The sequence below is a fragment of the Nomascus leucogenys genome, chromosome 21, assembly GCF_006542625.1.
Source record: "Nomascus leucogenys isolate Asia chromosome 21, Asia_NLE_v1, whole genome shotgun sequence".
Lineage (NCBI taxonomy): Eukaryota > Metazoa > Chordata > Mammalia > Primates > Hylobatidae > Nomascus > Nomascus leucogenys.
Genome location: NC_044401.1, coordinates 20,314,898 through 20,338,929, shown reverse-complemented (window position 1 = coordinate 20,338,929; position 24,032 = coordinate 20,314,898). Strand labels below are relative to the sequence as shown.

Genomic DNA, 24,032 nt, shown 5'->3' with positions numbered 1-24,032 from the left:
CCTGCTATAGATGAGCAGAGTTGAGATTTATTGCATAGTAAACTGGTATCAGACAGGGAATTGAATAGAGATGCAAATTTTAAACACAGAGCTTGTGGCAGACAGGATAATGCACCCAACAAAGCTTGCTTACATCCTAATCCCCAGAATCTGTGAAGATGTGAGGTTGCATGACAAGGGAGAACTGAGGTTGCAGGTGGAATTACAATTGCTAATCAGCTGATTTTAAAATAGGGAAAGAATCCTGGATTATCCAGATGAGCTTACTACAATCACAAGGGCCTTTAAAAGTAGGAGACGAAAGCAGGAAAGGAGGCCAGGATGGTGATGGTGATGGTGGTGATGGTGATGTGATAAGGGCTTGACCCACTGTTGTTGACTTTGAGTGGAAGAGAAATGCAGTAGCCTCTAAAAGCTGGAAAAGACATAAAACCAGATTCTCCCCTCAGAGCCTCCAGAAAGGAATGCAGCTCTGCCCACACCTTGATTTTAGCTCAGTGAGATCCATGTTGGATTTCTGACCTATAACTGCAAGATAATAAATCTGTAATGTTTGAAGCCACCAAATTTGTAGTAATTTGTTTTAGCAGCAGCAGGAAACTAATGTATGGCTGCTTAATCAATTAGGAGCAGTTAATGCAAATACAGTCACGGAAGACTATAAATAACCAATTTAAACAACCAAAAAATAACATTTTACTTGGAACAAAAGTTCATTTTTGAAGTAATAAAAGCAGAAGCACACAAATTTCTTGACTTAAAGAAATACAGAAAAGGAAATATGTATGAGGAATGTTTTTTTCATTTCCACCAGAATACTAGAGGAGAAAAGGAATTAATAAAAAGAACATATTGATCTACAATATTAGGTAAGAGTTTTAAAAATAATAATTGGAATTGCCTTCTAGGAGTTGTGGAATCTTTGTCCCTAGGTTCTTTGAGATGCACAGTGACCTATTTTATCTGCCCTAAATGACTTCAGTAGCTACTTTCCTGATGACAGGACTTAGATTAAACAATCTCTCACGTCCTCTTCCAGCCTAAATATTCTACAGAGACTGAAGTCTATCCAATTCTGTGGCACAAATATTTAGTGCCTATCTACTTAATGTAAATTATCTTGATATGAATAACCAAAGAATAAAACATAAGCTCGACTTTAAGAAGTTTTCAGTATTATAGTTAACCAAAGTAAACAATCAAGCATATTTAAGCTAGACCAAAAGAATCATAAGGCATAGATAAGTGATATATTGATAAAAACCCATTAAATATATAAAAATCAATGCATTCTTATTGGCCCTAAAAAAAACCCAACCAACAAACACTGTCACTGGTCATCTTCGGAAATAATCAGAGCATCAACATATAACACTGAAAATTTATCCTGCCTTCCTTACTGAAAGTAACGGCAAAAACTGCAATAACTTTTGTACCAACCTAATAAAACCAACATATATGGAAAATAAAAAAGGAGATGAGAGAAATTTCTTCTTTATCATTGGCTAAAATAGGAAGAAAGAATAATAGAATGAGAAAATTGCTGTTTATAACTCCTGAATAAAATAATAGATCTAGGCAATGATTATCAAAAGGTGCTAAAACCATTAGGTGAAAATTTGATGGAGAATTTTATTGTGAGAGACCAGGCTGAGACTACCTAAACACATCAGTCTCAGGATCACTAAATGGGACAGGCAGCCATTATGCACCTCTTTTTGTGAGTCATTAGGAAATACATAGTACCACCTATAAAGTACTACATTTTCCCCCTTCCCCCAAATTCAAATCTAATACAGCCTCTAGATCTAATTACATCTTCATAGGAAATACAGGGGATAGGAGGAGCCAGCTCAAAAAATACAGAATTGAAGCAACCAGTTCCATATTCTATCATATAGAATATGGAAATTCTCTGTGATAAATGACCCAATTTCTCTAATCAATGACATTTAAAAAGAGAAGGTAGAGAGGATTGTTACAGAATAAAAGACACTTAAGAGGCATAATCAAATATATCATATGGACCTGTTTGGATCCTGATTCACACAAACCAACCCTAAAAAGACATTTTTAAGATCACCAGAGAAGTTTAAATATGGACTAGGTATAAAATGGTATTATGGAATTATTATTATAAAGTGATAAACTCAGTGTTATTAAAAATATTTTTTATCTGTTAGAGATGCATACTGAAACATTTTTAGATAAAGAAATGTGATACCTGGTTATGCTTTAAATACCCAAGCAATGAATACAGTTGTATGAAAGAATACACAGGGCAAGTCTGGCAAAACAGTGATAGGTATTCAAGCTGCAGGCTGAGATATGAAGGTTCATTTTAATACTCTGTCCTTGGTTGTCTGAAATTTCCCATAATAAAGAACTTTAAAGAATGATCATAATATAAATAAATAAAAGTGTCCCTAGTCCATTTAATCAACTTTCATCATTGAAACAGTGAAAGGTTAAAATATTTGTGCAACAAATTTTCTTTAGTTTTCTGAACTTTTTTTTAATCAGTACTAATTTGACTTCTATTACTTTAAGATCGAACATTTTTCACGTTATATGGAAAAAAAGCTTACAACTGACCAAAATTTCAATTTATATAACAAAAAAATCTATCTAAATAAAATATTAATCCTAATGCTCAATGAAAAAAGGGGTAATATGTCATCTGTTTCTATTTGTGTGAGGGCAAACACACAGCTTCAGGTCACTTTTTATAGTAAGGAGTGAATACAGTGAGACTTCTTTATGGTTTTTGTGGTCAAGGTTAGTGTTATTACATTTGTCAGAAATGCTTACCTCTCAGTTTTTTGGTAACAAACTAGTAGGTTTGCTTTAAAGTGTTTGTCTTATGTAAAATCTAGTTTAGACGCTTAATTAACAATATTACTCTGTTGCCAGATGTTGAAGTCCAACAGAAACGTCTCTGTGAGAAACAAGAGGCTACAGGACAAAATAGATTCATCTTCAACATTCCCTGCATATTATCAGAGCTGATATAAAGTAATTGAATTTATAGGATAACACTTCTGAAACTCATAGGAAAGCTCATAAGCAATAATCCTAGCAGTGGAACAAAATATAAACTCGTATAATAGAACAAAATATAAACCTGTCTGGGGGAGGCGGGGGGGGGGGGGGGCGCGCGGGGGCCCAGGGCGGGGGGGGGGGGGGGGGCGGCCGGGGGGGGGGGATCACTTCAGCAGACGAGACCAGTCTGGCAACAAAAATAAAAATACAAAAAAAAAACCAACCATGACAAAAAAGTACCCTGGATACTCTAATTTTTTTTTTTTTTTTTTTTTTTTTTTTTTTTCTTTCTTTTTGACAATAGAATGATATTACACTATCAATAAGTCCTTTCATTATTTTAATTACATTTTATTATTATTTTTTTTTTTTTTTTTTTTTTTTTTTTTATTTTATTTTTTTTAAAAAAAAAAAAAAAAAAAAAAAAAAAAAAAAAAATCCTTAATATTTATATTTATATTATTTATTTATTTATTTATTTATTTGACAGAGTCTCACTCTGTTGCGCAGGCTGGAGTGCAGTGGTGCTATCACGGCTCACTGCAGCCTCAACCTCCCCAGGCTCAAGAGATCCTCCCACTTTAGCCTCACAAGTAGCTGGGACTACAGGGCATGAACTACCATGCCTGGTAAATTTTTGTATTTTTTTGTAGAGAGGGGATTTCGTCATGTCTAGAACTCCTCGGCTTGAGTGATCTACCTACCTCAGCCTCCCAAGGTGCTGTGATTACAGATGTGAACCACTGTGCCAGGCTTAAAAAAAGTTATTCTTAAATGGTTTTATTTGCAAACAATTTTTCTGGAGAAGGCTTAAAAGTGATCCACATCCCCAATTTACGTTTTAACATACTTTAAAACATTTTTAAAGAAACATAAAATTTTATAATACATAGAAAAACTTTAATCTTTTTCTCTGAAATACTCTTAATTTTTAAAAATGTAATACATTTCCTTTTTTTAAAATGTAGCTTTTCATGAAAAGACACTCAAAATGCTGTAGTTGTACTATCAAAAGATAGGAAGATACAGCAGTAAGGAAAACTAGTCCACATAAAATATGTTACAGAGACTTAATCCCAGACATTTCAGCTGTTTTTTTCCTTATGAATTTTTAAGTTATATGGCCAGGGACAATGAATATTACTATTTCTGCATGTAATAATTTTTTTAATGTAAAGAATTGTGCTATGAGTTGCAACAGTTATGAAGATGTCTTGTAATTCTACCATTTGATTAAGCTAAGGATGTAGAAAAAATAGTTCTTGACATCAAGATTTGTAGGTCATGTTACACCCACCACCTCTTACCTCCTTTCCTTCCCAGCCCGATACCCAAACACCTTACCAACTATAGCCTCTGTGAATTTCCCTTCAGCGGGAAGAGGGAAGTACTGGTTTGGTGATACATTGCTGCCGTATCCCAGGAGAAGACCTTCAAGCTTTACATTTGGACTTGGACGCAGGAACTTCAAGAGGATGGAGTCACTTGTGGTATTGATGTGGACTTTCAGGTTTGGCCTTTTACCTAACAATGGGAATGAAAACATTGATGGCTGTTACTTCCCCTTTTTAGCATCCTACCCAAATTCCCAGCAAGTGTTGGTGGCTAGAGGCATTGCTCTTGAAACACACGTTGTCTACTTTGCTACTCAGCATCACAGCACACACACACACCGAAATGCCCAAAATGAAGCTTAATAACACAGAGTAGCCTAGAATAAAAAGTATATCTTACTGTTCAATACTTAGTAGTTTATTATTGGGCAGGTAGATGGAATTTGGTTTATTTTGGCTATTCAAAGTTGGTCAGAACCTTTGCTTTATACACACTGTCTGGGTATGGTGAAAGGACCTGAATTTTCTTATTGGTAAAATTGAATTACTACAGCTCAAAAACGCCCAGCCTCCTCTATGAGGCTTCCCAGTGCCACATCCACAGGTCTTAGTCATTGACAGAATTGGAAAGGGAGGGAAGAAAAAAGGTTTTTGTCTTAGGGGTAACTGAGACGGTAGAATAGGGAATGCTGGAAGGCAGAGAACGGTTGAGGAGAAAAATGATTAGTTCCACTGGGAGTACATCTGGGAGTACATGGAAATGCCCAGTAGTGAGTGGGATTTCTAAGTGTGATACTCAGGATGGGGGTAGAGACCCCCATTTAGCTTATAGGTCATAATTTATAAGTCATTAGCTTATAAGTGATAATTGGATGAACTTTCCCAGAGAGATGCCAAGAATGAGAAGAGAGACCTTAATCAAATTCTCAAGACATTTATTTTTAAACTACTAAGGCAACAGAGGCAAATAATCACACTAACTAAAGGTCTTGACCAAGTGGTGAGGAAACACATTGTCTTTTGCCTTTGCAGCCAGAAGGAACCAGGTTCAAACCCCACTTCTGTGACTCTGGCATCCCCCTGAAGATACTCGAGCCTTATCTTCCTGGTTTCTAAGTGATATATAACATTTACCTTCTTGCTGAGTTATTTACAAAGGTTAGTGTATTAGTCTGTTGTTGTACTGCTATAAAGAAATATCTGAAACTGCATAATTTATAAAGAAAATAGGTTTAATTGGCTCATGGTTCCTAAGGCTGTACAGGAAGCATGGCTGGGGAGGCCGCAGGGAACTTTCATGGTAGAAGAAAGGAAAGCAGGCAAATCTCACATGGCCAGAGCAGGAGGAAGAGAGAGAAGAGGAAGGTGCCGCACACTTTTAAACAACCAGATCTCGTGCAAACTCTATCACTAGGGGGAGGGTGCTAAACCATTAGAAACCACCCTTGTGATCCAATCACCTCCCACCAGGCCTTACCTCTAACATTGGGGATTACAATTCAACATGAGATTTGAATGGGGACATAGAGCCAAATCATGTCAGTCAGTTAATGTAAATGGCACAATCTTAAACCTGGCATATAGTAATTGCTCAACAAGTGCTTACTAATACAGGCCCACAGTTCTTTAGCCATGATTCAGAAATCAAAAAACTCTGTAGTTTTTTGTGTCTTTTTTTTTTGTAAGTTTATCTCAAATTCATCTGGCAACACATCCCAGTCAAAACCATCCTGAGGTCATTCAATATTTATTTAATCCACTAGGGTGACTATTCATGTGTTTCATTGAAGAAATGTGTTCAGTTAAATGTGTTGATCAAGACCCCACTGAGGAAGTTATGTAATATGTAATCTTGGCATCCTAGTTCTTTTCTAACCCTCCTCTCCAAATTTCTGAATTCCAAAACATGTCTGGCCTCAGGGATTTTAGATAAAGGATTGTGAACCTGAATTATGCTTTTTCTTTATTCCCCAAAGATTTAATATTTAAAAAATATTTTCACTATTGAAAACACTGCATTTACCAACTTAATAATTCACATTCTATTTCTCATTAATCAAAGACTTGGATTGTACAAACACCAATCACCACTTTTGTGCAGCATGTGCTCCCCAATATCATCACAATGAATTTATTCTACGCCACCCCAAATCAGCCTGCACAACCTCAATATAACCACAGAAAATGATTTAATTAGGCCTTTGGAAAAAGAAAAATAACCCTTTCTTGGATACCAGGTTGTGGGGATTATTCATACCTCAGCAGCTAAGGCTATAGGTTCCATGTATGCGCATAGTAGTTTTTACTTTCCAATAACTTGATGACATTTTTATAAACTTCTTGAATCTCAGACTGCTATTGTTATACTGTGGCAAAATAAAAACCCAGGGATACAAGTGGCCTATCCAAAATCTGAAAAGGGATCTTATAAATCAGCCAGTATAATTCCTTCAAATGAGGAAATTGAGGCACCCAGCACGTTAAAAGTGGGTCAAAACTAGATCTTGGGTTCTCTCTAGGCTGGACTGCACTGCTCTCTTTTCATTGAGAACTTTGTGACTGTCCAAAAGGGTAAGGAGTGGCCACACCACAGATCATAATGCTCAAGTTGGGGTGACAATTGCTAGTGTTTTGTGCGAACTTTGCCAGGTTTTGAGAAGATGATTTATACTTCAGATAAAACACAGATTTTGTCAAAGTCAATTTTTTCCCTTTTTAATAATGTGCCTAGATTAACTCTAGTTACTTCACCCTGCTCAATAGAATGGAACCAATGTAAAATCGAACACATATTCTGCTACCTTAGAAGGCTCTCAAGTCTGACAACGAATCCAAACTCAACCAGCTTATTTCCAACACTTAGTTGGGAGAGAGCATTTAACAAATCTTAGTACGCATAGGCTGCATTCATATTTGACAAAGAGCCAACAGTCACAGCATCATCATCACGTTAGACCTTTGCTCATGGACTCTGGCCTGATGAATCACATTATTTCTCCCATGGGGAAGTGGAAAAGATGGCTACATCAGATGAGAATAAGGAAGGCTGTTGCATTTTTCCAAACAAAGTGGAAGTAATCCACCTCCTGTGCACAGGACTTTTCATGACTCCAATCTCTCTCCCTTTTCTAAAAATGTATATCCACAAATACATTAAAATCATATAACTATTCAAATGAATTGGCATTTAGCTGTTCTACTTTTTCTAAAATTCCAGTTCATACTACTCTCTTGAGCTAAACTTAAAATGTTCTGAAAAAGAAAAATACACACAGACAAATCTCATCTCAATATAGCATCACAAACTTAATTTTAAGATCATTACCTGAGTTCTTGTTTTAGAGACAGTAACTCAAATGTCTTCATTATCTTACCACACATTACTTCTTCTCTTATTACTTTTCAACATTTCTCATTTGTTTTTCACCCTTACAATCCTCTCACATTCTGCAATGCATATGAGGCTTTGGCCCTACACCTTTGCTCAGGTTGTCCACCCAGGATGGATTCCCTCTATCTTTGGTTTGCCTTCCCTATGTGCCTTGACTTACTCAGTTATTACCAAATTGACTCTTTCAGTGTCAGCAAAAAGGTTAAGCAAGTTTTTTTTTTCCTTCAATATAAATAAGTTCAAGTGTTCCTTTGAATGAATGTTCAGATGAGTATTAAATGACATTTTACACTCTTGGACAATTTCTCTGATAATTTGAGGTATGCCTATGTACATTCTACACTAATGTTTAATCTTTGATAATACATTTATTTTCAGTGTAATTCTTGTTTAATAGTTTGGAATACTAGTCATAAAATGACATCTTTCAACAGTTAGTATAAAGACCTCTGGTGAGTGCCTTAAGGTAGGGATCATAGAAAATAATACCACATGATACAAGCTTAACTAGTACAACATCTATAAGTAAAAATGATATATATGTCACCAGAAGAGCCCAGGAGTACAGAAAAATAAGACTACTGGAAGAACATTTTATTGCACCTTATATGAGGAACAAAGCATATGGCAACAGGAGTGAGAACAAATAAAAACAGAATGTAAACATTTTGGGAAAGTAACACTAGTAGGCCTTAGACAAAAAATTGCATATTTGCAAAGTAGAATCTTGGATCTACGAGGGTGGTTTCTAATCCTCTGTTTGCAACACTTTAGTGCATCTGTTAATATTTCAAAGAGTGTTATGAAATTCTTTTTTAAAAAGTCTTTCTCAGAAATGACAAAGGTGACATTACCACTGATCCCACAGAAATACAAAAAATGCTCAGAAACTATTACAAATACCTCTATGCACACAAACTAGAAAACCTAGAAGAAATGGATAAATTGCTGGAACCATACAACCTCCCAAGATTGAACCAGGAAGAAATTGAAATCCTGAATAGATTGATGAGTTATAAAATTGAATCAGTAACCAAAAGCCTACCAACCTGAAAAGGCCCTGAGCCAGAGAGATTCACAGCCAAATTCTACCTATAAAGGTGAGCTGGTACCAATCCTACTGAAATTATTCCCCAAAAAATTGAGGAGGAGGGACTCCTCCATAACTCATTCTATGAGGCCAGTATCATTCTAATACCAAAACCTGGCAGAAACACAATGAAAAAAGAAAACTTCAGGCCAATATCCCTGATGAACATAGATGCAAAAATCCTCAACAAAATACTAGCAAATCAATCCAGTTGCACATGAAAAAGCTAATTTGCCATGATGAAGTAGGCTTTATTTCTGAGATGTAAGGTTGGCTTAACATATGCAAATTAATAAATGTGATTCATCACATAAACAGAACTAAAAACAAAAACTGCACGATCATCTCAATAAATGCACAAAAGGCTTTTGATAAAATTCAACATCCTTCCATGTTAAAATCCTCCACAAACTAGGCATTGAAGGACCATAGCTCAAAATAATAAGAGCCATCTATGACAAACCCACAGCCAACATCATGCTGAACATTCAAAAGCTGGAAGCATTTTCTCTGAGAACTGGCATAAGACAGGGATGCCCGCTCTCACCATTCCTATTCAACATAGTACTGAAAGTCTTAGCTAGAGCAATCAGGAAAGAGAAAGAAATAAAAGACATACAAATAGGAAGAGAGGAAGTCAAACTGTTTCTCTGCAGATAATATAATTCTGTACCTAGAAAATCCTGTAGTCTCTGCCCAAAGGCTACTAGAAATGATAACTTCAGCAAGTTTCAGGATACAAAATCAACGGACAAAAATTAGTAGCATTTCTATACATCAATAATTTCCAAACGAAGGGCCAAATCAAGAATACAATACCATTCACAACAGCTACAAAAAAAAAAAAACTACCTAGGAATACAGCTAACCATGGAGGTAAAAGATCTCTACAACAAGAATTACGAAACACTGCTGAAAGAAATCAAAGATGATACAAAAAATGGAAAACATCTCATGCTCATGAATAGGAAGAATCAATATTGGTAAAATGGCCATATTGCCCACAGCAATGTACAGATTCAATGTTCATTCTATCAACTACGAATGACATTTTTTTCACAGAACTAGAAAAAACTGTTCTAAAATTCATATGGAACCACAAAACAGTCCAAGTAGCCAAAGCAATTCTAAACAAAAAGAACAAAGCTGGAGGCATCAAACTACCTGCCTTCAAACTATACTACAGGACCACAGTAACCAAAACAGCATGGTACTAGTACAAAAACAGACACATAGGCCAATGTAACAGGTTAGAAAGCCCAGAAATAAGGACACACACCTACAACAATCTCATCTTCAGCAAAGCCGAAAAAAAACAAGAAATAGGGAAAGGACTCCCTATTCAGTAAATGGAGTGGGATAATGGTTAGCCATATGCAGAAGACTGAAACTGGATCGCTTCCTTTCACCATATATAAAAATCAACTCAAGATGGATTAAAGACAAATGTAAAACCTAAAACTATAAAAACCTCAGAGGAAAATCTAGGGCATATCATTCTGGACATAGGCCTTGGCAAAGATTTCATGACAAAGTCTCCCAAACAAAAACAAAAATGGAGAAGTGGGACTTAATTAAACTAAAGAGCTTCTGCACAGCAAACAAAACTATCAACAGAGCAAACAGACAGCCTATAGAAAGGGAGAAAATATTTACAAACTACTCATCTGACAAAGGTCTAATATCCAGAATCTATAAGAAACTTGAACAAATCAACAAGCAGAAAAACCAAATAACCCCATTTTTAAAAATAGGCAAATAATAGGAACAGACACTTCTCAAAAGAAGATATACATGTGGCCAACAAGCACATGAAAAAGTTCCCAACATCACTAATCATTACAGAAATGCACATCAAAACCACAATGAGACATCATCTCACACCATCAGAATGGCTATTATTAAAAAGTCAGAAGATAACAGATGCTGGCGAGGTTGTGGAGAAAAGGGAATGTTTACACACTGCTAGTGGGAATGTAAATTAGTTCAGCCATTGTGGAAGGCAGTTTGGAGATTTTTCAAAGAACTTAAAACAGAACTGTCATTCAACCCAGCAATCCCATTACTGGGTATATACCCAAAGGAATAAAAACCATTTTACCAAAAAGACACATAGCCCTAATACATGGTACTCAGTGAGACAAGCTAAACTATCATGGACATCCAGTCGCTTACAGGAGAGAAAGGAATCATCATTATAATCCATTTAGTAGGCGGAATTCTTTCATATCTAATCTTTCATAAGGTTATCTTACATTCTCCAGAATATTTCAGAATGTGGTTTAAATTGTTGATATCAAGTTGGTCAACATAATAAAATTACTTCAAGAGAAAAGCTGCAAAATATTAAAGCACTCTTCTAAAAGTAGATAATACTTATTAGTGTAGCAACAATTATTATTTTATGTTTTCAATGTGGCAGACACTAACAAAGAAATTAAGATTATTCTAAATAGCACATATAGACTTAAAACAGATCAGGTACCGCATTAATTGCCATAAGATACTAAGTAAAAGAATAGCTATAATACTGATGTCAATAAAATAATAACATCATTTCAGGATTAAACGCATAACCCTATTCTTATCCATAGTGTGTTCTTCTTTTATTGCACAATTTTCACTTACAGTGCCAAACTCTATACTTACTCAGCTACTTATTTCATTATAAAAAATAAAATTTTCTAAGATATCAAAATAATAAAGTCAACTCCTGTCAGTTGAAATATGGCATATGAAGCACAGATTTTAAAAACTGATAAATTGGACTAGGTCAAATTTTTAAAGTTTTGAATTTTAAAAGAACAAGAAAAAAAGGCAAGCCACCCATTGAGAGAAAATATTTGCAATATATATATCTATTGAAGGACTTGTATTTATGTACATAAAATAATTCTTTCTATTCAATAAGATGATGGGTTGAAAAAACCCCCAAAATTTAAATAGATTTCTCATTAAAGGAGACATAGGATAGCCAAGAAGCACATGAAAAAATGAGCAACATCTGGGTTTGGGAGATATTGTCTGTAAGGGGTCAGATAGTAAATATTTTAGGCTTGTCAGGACAGATGTTCTGTACCACAACCATTCGACTCTGCCATCATAGCACATAAGCAGCAATAGACATCATATAAACAAATGGACATGACTAAGTTCCAATAGAGTGATTTTTTTTGTTTTAATCCAATAATAATTTTTAAAATTATACTTTAAGTTCTGGGGTACATGTGCAGAACATGCATGTTTGTTACATAAGTATACACGTGCCATGGTGGTTTGCTGCACCTATCAACCCATCATCTACATTAGGTATTTCTCTTAATGCTACCCCTCCCCTAACCCCCCACCCCCCAACAGGCCCTGGTGTGTGATGTTCCCCTCCTTGTGTGCATGTGTTCTCATTGTTAAACTCCCACTTATGAGTGAGAAGATGCAGTGTCTGGTTTTCTGTTCTTGCATTAGTTTGTTGAGAATGATGGTTTCCAGCATCATCCATGTCCCTACAAAGGACATGAACTCATCCTTTTTTATGGCTAAATAGTATTCCATGGTATGTATGTGCCACATTTTCTTTAACCAGTCTATCATTGATGGGCATTTAGGTTGGTTCCAAGTCTTCACTATTGTGAACAGTGCCGCAATAAACATATGTGTGTATGTGTCTTTATAGTAGAAGGATTTATAATCCTTTGGGTATATACCCAGTAATGGGATTGCTGGGTCAAATGGTATTTCTAGTTCTAGATCCTTGAGGAATCGCCACACTGTCCTCCACAATGGTTGAACTAATTTACACTCCCACCAACAGTGTAAAAGTATTCCTATTTCTCCACATCCTCTCCAGCATGTTTTTTCTTGACTTTTTAATGATCACCATTCTAACTGGCATGAGATGGTATCTCATTGTGGTTTTGATTTGCATTTCTCTAATAACCAGTGATGATGAGTTTTTTTTCGTATGTTTGTTGGCTGCATAAATGTCTTCTTTTGAGAAGTGTCTGTTCATATCCTTCACCCACTTTTTGATGGGGTTGTTTTCTTGTAAATTTGTTTAAGTTCTTTGTAGATTCTGGATATTAACCCTTTGTCAGATGGGTAGATTGCAAAAATTTTCTCCCATTCTGTAGGTTGCCTGTTCACTCTGACGATAGTTTCTTTTGCTGTGCAGAAGCTCTTTAGTTTAATCAGATCCAATTTGTCTATTTTGGCTTTTGTTGCCATTGCTTTTGGTGTTTTAGTCATGAAGTCTTTGCCCATGCCAATGTCCTGAATGGTATTGCCTAGGTTTTCTTCTAGGGTTTTTATGGTTTTAGATCTTACGTTTAAGTCTTTAATCCATCTTGAGTTAATTTTTGTATAAGGTGTAAGGAACGGATCCAGTTTCTGCTTTTTGGCTTATGGCTAGCCAGTTTTCCCAATACCATTTATTAAATAGGGAATCCTTTCCCTATTTCTTGTTTTTGTCAGGTTTGTCAAAGATCAGATGGTTGTAGATATGTGGTGTTATTTCTGAGGCCTCTGTTCTGTTCCACTGGTCTATATATCTGTTTTGGTACAAGTACCATAATGTTTTTGTTACTGTAGCATTTTAGTATAGTTTGAAGTCAGATAGTGTGATGCCTCCAGCTTTGTTCTTTCTGCTTAAGATTGTCTTTGCTATGCAGGCTCTTTTTTTATTCCATATGAAACTGAAAGTAGTTTTTTCCAATTCTGTGAAGAAAGTCAATGGTAATTTCATCAGGATAGCATTAAATCTATAAATTACTTTGGGCAGTATGGCCATTTTCACGATATTGATTCTTCCTATCCATGAGCATGGAATGTTTTTCCATTTGTTTGTGTCCTCTCTTACTTCCTTGAGCAGTGGTTTGTAGTTCTCCTTCAAGAGGTCCTTTGCATCTCTTGTAAGTTGGATTCCTAGGTATTTTATTCTCTTTGTAGCGATTGTGAATGGCGGTTCACTCATGATTTGGCTCTCTGTTTGTCTGTTCTTGGTGTATAGGAATGCTTGTGATTTTTGCACATTGATTTTGTATCCTGAGACTGCTATAGTTGCTTATCAGCTTACGGAGATTTTGGGCTGAGACGATGGAGCTTTCTAAATATACAATCATGTCATCTGCAAACAGAGACAATTTGACTTCCTCTTTTCCTACTTGAATGCCCTTTATTTCTTTCTCTTGCCTGATTGCCCTGGCCAGAACTTTCAACACTATGTTGAATAGGAATGGGAGAGAGGGCATCCTTGTCTTGTGCCAGTTTTCAAAGGGAATGCTTCCAGTTTTTGCCCATTCAGTATGATATTGGCTATGGGTTTGTCATAAATCTTATTATTTTGAGATATGTTCCATCAATGCCTAGTTTATTGAGAGTTTTTAGCATGAAGGGCTTTGAATTTTGTTGAAGGCCTTTTCTGCATCTGTTGAGATAATCATGTGGTTCTTGTCATTGGTTCAGTTTATTTGATGGATTATGTTTATTGATTTGCATATGTTGAACCAGCCTTGCATCCCAGGGATGAAGCTGACTTGATCGTGGTGGATAAGCTTTCTGATGTGCTGCTGGATTCGGTTTGCCAGTATTTTATTGAGGATTTTTGCATCAATGTTCATTAAGGATATTGGCCTGAAATTTTCTTTTTTTGTTGTGTCTCTGCCAGGTTTTGGTATCAGGATGATGCTGGCCTCATAAAATGAGTTAGGGAGAAATCCCTCTTTTTTTATTGTTTTGAAGAGTTTCAGAAGTAATGGTACCAGCTCCTCTTTGTACCTCTGGTAGAATTCGGCTGTGAATCTGTCTGATCCTGGACTTTTTTTTTGGTTGTTAGGCTATTAATTGCTGCCTCAATTTCAGAACTTGTTATTGGTCTGTTCAGGGATTCAGCTTCTTCCTGGTTTAGTCTTGGGAGGGTTATGTGTCCAGGAATTTACCTGTTTCTTCTAGATTTACTAGTTTATTTGCATAGAGGCATTTCTAGTATTCTCTGATGGTAGTTTTTATTACTGTAGGATCGGTGATAATATCCCCTTTACCATTTTTTATTGCATCTATTTGATTCTTCTCTCTTTTCATCTTTATTAGCCTGGCTAGTGGTCTATCTATTTTGTTGATCTTTTCAAAGAACCAGCTCCTGGATTCACTGATTTTTTGAAGGGTTTTTCGTGTCTCTGTCTCCTCCATTTCTGCTCTGATTTTACTATTCCTTGTCTTCCGCTAGCTTTTGAAATTGTTTGCCAATAGAGCGATATTTATAAAAACAGGCAGTGGGCTGGATTTGGCCTGCAGGTCATAATTTACCAACTTTTGGTTAATATCATGAGTCATTAGGGAAATGCAAATTAAAACCACAGTGAAATATTACACATAAGAATGGCTGAAATTAAAGACTGCTAATCCTAAGTGTCAGGAAAAATGTAGTACATCTGGAACTCTCATACATTTCGAGTGTAAATTTTAAATGGTCTAACCACTTGGGAAAATGCTTGTCAGTTAGCTAATAACCTATTAATTTCATTCCTAGGTATTTACTCGGGAGAAATGAAGACACAAGTCTGTGCAAAAACTTGTGTGCAAATATTTAAAGCAGTGCCAAACTAGAAACAAACCCAAATGTCCATCAACAGTTGAACAGATAAATATTTATAGCTCATCCCTACAATGAGATATAGCTCAGCAATAAAACAGAACAAATTACCTACATACACAACATAGTTGAGTCTTTTGTCTGGCATGCCATTACGCTACTGTAGAATGGGCTATGACTTTCCTCATCTCCGTAACCACCCTATACAGACTCTCCTGATGGAAGGTCATTCAAGGGTCTTACAGCACTGGCAGAATTAGTTTTAACAGTGTCTAACATTATTATTCACCACTCAACATATATAAAGTTAGCAAGTCCTTTTCAGGAATTATTATGCTCTAAGAACTGACAATGCTAAGTTTCAAATGTAGTCTATGCTCTTCTTTGACAGTGGGTTACAAGTAGGAAACATTCCAATGCCTTTATGGTCACATCAGCTTATTAAGGAGCTGTCAAGATGTCACATCTCAAGTATTATTTATGTATTAAGCAGGGCACTCACTGTCAGAAGCTTCCAAAAATCATAGTATGTGACATAGATTGTATTAAATTAAACTTTAATGCCAAGATATACAAACTATAATCTTAAAAAAGAACAAGAGAAAGTCCTTTGTGGGAACATAGATGGAGCTGGAGGCCATTATCCTTGGTAAACTAACACAAGAACAGAAAACCAAATACTGCAAGTTCTCACTTATAAATGCGGGCTAAACAATGAGAACATATGGACATGAAGAGGGGAACAACACACACTGGTGCCTACTTGAAGGAGGAGGGTGGGAGGAGGGAGAGGATCAGAAAAAATAACTATTGTGTACTAGGCTTAGTAGCTGGGTGACAAATTAATCTATACAACAAACTCCTGTGACATGAGTTTCCCTATATAACAAACCTGCACATGTACCCCTGAACCTAAAAGTTAAAAAAAAACAAACAAGCAAACATAGGGGTTGGCAATAATTTAACATTTTCTTTAATTCTTAGGGAGTCGAAAAGCGATCACATAGCATAGGCTTTCTGTTGAAATGACTCTCCCTGTCCTGCCACCAGGAATCCAAGGAAAGGTATTAAAAGGAAAAAACCATGGAGTTGCAGTAATTTCCCTGTGACAGTGAAGAGTCACTGTGAAGAGAGTGGCCAGAGGCAATTATACAAGTATCTTCAGTTGTTCCTGATCCTTATATAGAAATGTGTAGTCTTGTGTGTTAGTCTGTAAAATGACTTTTTTCTTATCAAAGACAAGCTGAAAGTCAGTGATGCTAGTGGAAATTTTCATAACAAAAAACCACGGCAGCTTCAGCTAAATAAGGAGAATGAAAATTAAATGTTATCGATTAAGTAATATTAGACAGTATTAAAAGTGTTTTCACCAGTGCTGAAACAGCAAGATGCTTACATGAGCTTCCATCAGAACAAGAGTCTGTGTAAGGTGGTTGTAGAGATGAACAAAGTCATGGCCCCTCCTGCAGTGGTATGATGGCATGAAAGAACAAAGTAGGTGGAAGGAATTAAATTGCTTTGGTGGTGGTAGACATTGTTGGGCGGTGCATGTGTGTGTGCAGAATTGTAATTAGAAACACAGAATAATTGTTAGGCAAATCCTTTCTAAATTTAAAGTTCTTATATTCCAACTACCAATTCCGTGTATCTCATTTTATCCTGGCTCTCTGGATCTCTAGGCTGCAATCTTTTCTCAAAATCCCAGATTGTCCATCACTGTCATCCCAACTCTTTGGGAATGGAGTTTTACTGGGTTCCAGTAGGGAATTTCTGAGTGCTTACAGAGAATTAATGGGCAATGAACATGTAGCTGCTCTAAAACATGTCTTCCAGAAAGAGAGATGTCGCTGACGGTTGTTCAGGTTATGCAGTGCAAAACTCATTCAAACCATCTTTTTATTGTCTTTATCTATTTTATCTTTATTTATCTTTATTTATTTTATCATCTATCGGGGAACCTGCCCCGACAGTCACGTAGGTTCTTTCCTGTTTTCCTTAAGCATCAGCCGGCTTAAGAAATAAAGGGACAGAGTACAAAAGAGAGAAATTTTAAAGCTGGGCGTCCGGGGGAGACATCACATGTTGGTAGGTTCCGTGATGCCCCACAAGCTGCAAAAACCAGCAAGTTTTTATTAGGGATTTTCAAAAGGGGAGGGAGTGTGAGAATAGGTGTGGGTCACAGACATCAAGTACTTTACAAGGTAATCGAATATCACAAGGCAAATGGAGGCAGGGCTAGATCACAGGACCACAGGACCGGGGAGAAATTAAAATTGCTAATGAAGTTTCGGGCACCATTGTCATTGATAACATCTTATCAGGAGACAGGGTTTTGAGAGCAACTGGTCTGACCAAAATTTATTAGGTGGAAATTTCCTTTTCCTAATAAGCCTGGGAGCACTATGGGAGACTGGGGTCTATTTCACCCCTACAGTCTACAGACCACAGGAGAAGACCACACCCGGGGGGCCGTCTATAGGCCTATACCCCCAGGCACGTATTCTCTTTCCCAGGGATGTTCCTTGCTGAGAAAAAGAATTCAGTGATATTTCTCCCATTTGTTTTTGAAAGAAGAGAAATATGGCTCTGTTCCGCCCAGCTCACCGGCGTTCACAGTTTAAGGTTATCTCTCTTATTCCCTGAACAATTGCTGTTAACCTGTTCTTTTTTCAAGGTGCCCAGATTTCATATTTGTTCAAACGCACGTGCTCTACAATTTATGCAGTTAACGCAATTATTACATGGTCCTGAGGTGACATACATCTTCCTCAGCTGACAGGATTAAGAAATAAAAGGACAGGCATAGGAAATCACAAGGGTATTGACTGGGGAAGTGATGAGTGTCCATGAAATCTTCACAATTTATGTTTAGAGATTGCAGTAAAGACAGGCATAAGAAATTATAAAAGCACTAATTTGGGGAACTAATAAATGTCCATGAAATCTTCACAATCCATATTCTTCTGCCATGGCTTCAGCCAGTCCCTCCATTTGGGGTCCCTGACTTCCCGCAACAATCATCTTTATTATGGCACCATTCAAACCATCTTTTATTTGTGACTATATACATTAGCCACATTCACAAAGGCCATGCAAAAATAGTTGCTACTTACACAAATGAAAGATTTGATAAGGGTAACCAACCTACCATTCCGACATTTCCTCATAGGCCTCAAGCCACCCCACCCATCCTGCCCTTCTTACTGCATGCCTTTCATGTTTATCTTCCCTGCCTCTTAATTCTGCTGTTACTGGTAATTAGGGATACTAGTAGTAGGATGCCTGGTGCAAGCTAGATAGGAACTCAGCTACAAACACTTTGGACATGGTAATCCCTCATTTACAAAGGAAATTACTTCACTATATATATATATATCTGATATGATGAGTCAGGAATTTAAATAAGAATATAGAGGAAAAGCAATTCTGGACTTTTGTAAATTAATAGCACACAGATTTAGAGGTGGATAGATAGCATCCCTATTTGTGTTCTATAAACACAAATCAGAAAACACAGGAAAAAATTCTGATTAAAATTATTAAATAAAGCAAGATTTGTATAAATCCAAAGAATAAGTACATTTTAAAAAATGTGCAGAATAAAAGCTATGGTAAAAGTCCCATAAGCCACATAGATAGCTGCCTCAGTGCCAAGGAATCGGGGCTTTTTTAAAAAATCAAAACTTGACTTTACTTATACATGAACATATGTTAGCAAGAAGCTCAAATGACAGCATTCCATGATCTCTGCTCCAGGGCAAGCAGAACAGCACATTCCCTCTCCAAGATGCCTTGTTGTAAGTCTGCCAGCTGGAAGACATGCTCCCACATGCAACATGTGTTCTCAGAGTCCAGGAAATTAAAAGTCTCAGTTCACCTGGAGCACTCCCTTCATAAAGCCACACCCAAGCAATACCCATAGATCCATAATTCCCAGGAGTCAACTAGTGAGCTTTTTATTAGGACATTTTGGTCACCAAATACCCAAAAGATGGTTACTTTCGAATTTAGAAACAAATGTCACTTTACAAAAAGTCCAAGGGGGAAAATCTTCACTTCCTAATGGGGCACTTTATATCTGTTTGCCCAGCTGTTTGCACAAACAAGTTCCAATTCAGCTAAAACCACCACAGTTTCCACCTTGGTCAGAATTCCCAGTGCTCTGATTCCTCAGGCCAATACTTCACCGTCTGGTGAATTTGGATGACTGAATGAGACAGACTGAAACTGCCAATGTGGACATTTCAGGACCATTTGGAAAGGCTAATAGTTTTACCAAAGGAGCAATAACTACATTACTGACTTTGTAACCCAACCAACAGCCAAGTAGGAAAATTGCTTTTCAAAGACTACTTTCTAAGTCAACAGTCTCTCATTCTTAAGAAGACACTTCATTCTGAGACATACACAGGTGTCAATTGCACACATTCCCTCAATCTGATTATGGTAAAGTTACTCTTTAAACTTTGAAGTGCGCTGGGGTTTTTTTGGAAGGGGAAGGTGGGAGAGGCAACCTCACACAATCAATGATCATATATAGGTATTTGCTGTAAGGGAAGTGGGACAGTGACATGGTTAACTTCAACTGATCAAAAAAACTAAATAAAATGTACATTTACCTTGGGGCAAATATATTTTTACTTATCTGCTTTTTATTTTATTCCTTTTGTTAGTGGTAGGCATTAGTGACACAAATTCAAATATGATATGTCTGATGGCAAAGACTGGACATTCTAGTAAATAGGGTAGATGAATAAGTCAGTTATTTCAGTGTAGCATGATTAGCAGAATTAGTAAAATAATGCTACAGTTGAGGGATTCTGAACCTGATATAAAAGGGGTGGAAGAAAGAATATATATAGAAAACGTCCCTTTAGTTTTGTTTAATTAGTCACAAAAATAGTTTTTATCCCATGAGGATAGATATACCAAAAGCAGGTAGGGAAGAAAGGAGAAAAATACAAGGTGTCAAAGTTTATTTTGTAATACTTTTTCTGTTACCACTTTGGAAAAATGGCAGATTCTTAGTCATTTTTTTTTAACTTATTATTATTATACTTTAAGTTTTAGGGTACGTGTGCACAATGTGCAGGTTTGTTACATATGTATCCATGTGCCATGTTGGTTTGCTGCACCCACTAACTCGTCATTTAGCATTAGGTATATCTCCTAATGCTGTCCCTCCCCACTCCCCCCACCCCACAACAGTCCCCAGAGTGTAATGTTCCCCTTCCTCTGTCCATGTGTTCTCATTGTTCATGAGAACATGAGTGAGAACATGTGGTGTTTGGTTTTTTGTCCTTGCGATAGTTTACTGAGAATGATGATTTCCAGTTTCATCCATGTCCCTACAAAGGACATGAACTCATCATTTTTTATGGCTGCACAGTATTCTGTGGTGTATATGTGCCGCATTTTCTTAATCCAGTCTATCGTTGTTGGACATTTGGGTTGGTTCCAAGTCTTTGGTATTGTGAATAGTGCCGCAATAAACACACATGTGCATGTGTCTTTATAGCAGCATGATTTATAGTCCTTTGGGTATATACCCAGTAATGGGATGGCTGGGTCAAATGGTATTTCTAGTTCTAGATCCCTGAGGAATTGCCACACTGACTTCCACAATGGTTGAACTAGTTTACAGTCCCACCAACAGTGTCAAAGTGTTCCTATTTCTCCACATCCTCTCCAGCACCTGTTGTTTCCTGACTTTTTAATGATGGCCATTCTAACTGGTATGAGATGGTATCTCATTGTGGTTTTGATTTGCATTTCTCTGATGGCCAGTGATGATGAGCATTTTTTCATGTGTTTTTTGGCTGCATAAATGTCTTCTTTTGAGAAGTGTCTGTTCATGTCCTTCACCCCCTTTTTGATGGGGTTTTTTCTTGTAAATTTGTTTGAGTTCATTGTAGATTCTGGATATTAGCCCTTTGTCAGATGAGTAGGTTGCAAAAATTTTCTCCCAATTTTTAGGTTGCCTGTTCACTCTGATGGTAGTTTCTTTTGCTGTGCAGAAGCTCTTTAGTTTAATTAGATCCCATTTGTCAATTTTGGCTTTTGTTGCCATTGCTTTTGGTGTTTTAGACATTATTGTTTTTTAATACATAGAAAAGTAACCCAATAGGCTAAGGAATTTAACAAGACTCATTTCCCTTCTTTTTGTTCTTTGCTTATTTTCATGAAATTTCATGGAGATGATTTGCTTACATTCTGTTGCTCTTTAAAGTAAGAAGTGATGGTATGAAGTGCTCTTGATGGAAGATGGGCTAGGCTCAATTCCAGGGCTCTGAAAATGTGGTCTCTGGATTAGAGAATCAACATCATCTGGGAACTTGTGAGATCCCATCCCAGACCTATTGAATTAGAAACAGACCCCATCCCAGACCTATCGAATTAGAAACTCTGGGGGCAGCAATCTGTATTTCGACAAGCTGTATGGATATTCTGGCGAATACTCAAGTTTGAGAGCCATTACTCTTTTAAAATTCAGTGCATCGACAATAAAATTAATGGGCCCAATGTCATTTGAAAGACATTTACAGATATTCAATACAGTATGGAGAAAAGAAACTTCACTCAAAACTCTGTTAAATTTCCTATCATGAGACTTTTACACATATTTTGGTCTGTGAACAAATTCTGTTAATTAGGGTTTCTGAGAACTATTTCTGGAGACACATAAGGTAAAATGTTATGTCTGGAATACTACTAACTTCTGAATGTCAATTATGTGTCTTTAAATCTAACCAATATATTTAGAGATTTAAAATCAAAGATGAGTTATTTTGCAACATTTTATTATAAAAAATTTTAAACATACAAAAACTCGAATTGTGCAGAGCACATCCATAAGGCAGCAACCAAAAGTCAATGATTCCTGTCTTACTCATTTATCATATACGTTTCCATCTCTCCATCCCTCTGTCCATCATTCAATCCATCTTAATTTTTAATTAATTTCCATGTCAACTGAATTTCAGTACCCTTCACCCCCAAACACTTCAGTATGCATGCCATTAACGAAAGTTTAATATTTATTTATATTTTTCTTTTGAGATAAAATTTAGGTACAATGAAATACATAAATCTTAACTATACATTACTGTTTTCCCCAAATGCCATACGTCTATGTAACCCAAACCTTTATCAAGATTTATAATATCATCATCAACCCAGAAAATTTCCTCATGCCCCTTCCCAGTTCATTCCCACCACATCCTCCCAGGAACTATTGTTCTTAATTTTACTATCATAGATTAGTTTGCCTGTTCTAGACTCTTCGATTAAATAAAATCACACAGTATGTAGTCTTTTATGTAAGGTTTCTTGCACTTAAAATGTCTTGATGATACATCAGTTTTGTTGCATGCATCAGTAGCGTTTTGTTGTTATTGTCACAGTAGTATTCAGATAGTTATTAAAGCCAACATTTTTACATCTTCCAGTTGTCTTCATAATCAGCCTCTTTTGATTGTACTATTTTTTAAATGTTGATTATATGGTGATAAATTTTTTTCCAAGAAAAAGTGAAATTATATATGTATATTTCTAATTTTCCAGATTATTTACTTATAATGCTATTTACCAGGGAAACAAAACTATCAACTCTTCTATTTATAATAGACAATTACTACACTTAACTAAATTCTTAGTAGTAAGTGCAGATAAAACCATATAATGACTTCATCTTCACTGAAAAGCTAAATACTGGACACTGATACTCAAGGTCTCTGCCACCTTTCCCTCTCACTCCAAGCTGAGAGAATGCCAGGCATGAGCCTCTTTTGACAATGAAGTGTAATATTGACTTTCTTATGTCAAAGAATGATTTTCATGAAGATGAAAGTAGATAAGTTTAACTGTTTTTAATTTTTAAAAATCCTGTCCTTACAATTCTCAGAGTGATCAGGTATCAAAAAATAGAAAATATATCATTTAAATTAATATTACTCTGAGTAATTTTCCAAAAGGACTCATACTTCTTTTTCTTTTCTTCTCTTGATAACTCCAATTTGGGCACTCATTAAATTCCATTGGCCGAATAGAGGTTAAGTTTAATCAGAGTAATTATTTACAAGACAAAGCAGAAAATGTTACTTCTACCAATACTAAAACATCCTGCCTTTACAAGATTACATATTTCTATTGCGAAACACTGTTCCAGGGAGCAAATTGAAAATACTCTTGATAAAAAATGAAAATTTTGCCATCTTGTAAAAACATTGTCAAAAAATCACACAGCTTTCTTAAATAAATCTGATTTTTTTAAAGTTTTGCAAATAAAAAACATGAGATGAAACTGGAACCAATGCTTTTGTCCGCCATCTTTGCTTAAACATTTGGCATCTTCATGAATTATTTGTAATTTGTTTAGTTCATAAATACCCAGTACTGATGGTATATACTTGTTCATTTGGAGATTTCACAGCATCAAAAGTCTTCCAAGGACTACAGGGAAATGGCTAAACTTATCCTGAGAATACGGCCAGGTGGCCTTATATACTAAGGCTGAGTGGCCATGAGATGTCAGGAGGCTCTAAGAAAGGCCATTTGCTCTCGACTCCACTGTGGGCATCTCATATTATTCAT

At 36.3% G+C, this 24,032-nt stretch overlaps 1 protein-coding gene across 1 annotated transcript in view; it reads right to left on the bottom strand.

Annotated features, from left to right (window-relative positions):
- Nucleotides 1-24,032, bottom strand: part of ABI3BP (ABI family member 3 binding protein) — a 247,464-nt gene that overhangs the window by 174,356 nt on the left and 49,076 nt on the right. The window contains exon 2 of the mRNA XM_030802139.1: nt 4,387-4,566. Coding sequence (XP_030657999.1) covers nt 4,387-4,566 — 180 coding nt within the window. The remainder of the gene's footprint in view (nt 1-4,386; nt 4,567-24,032) is intronic.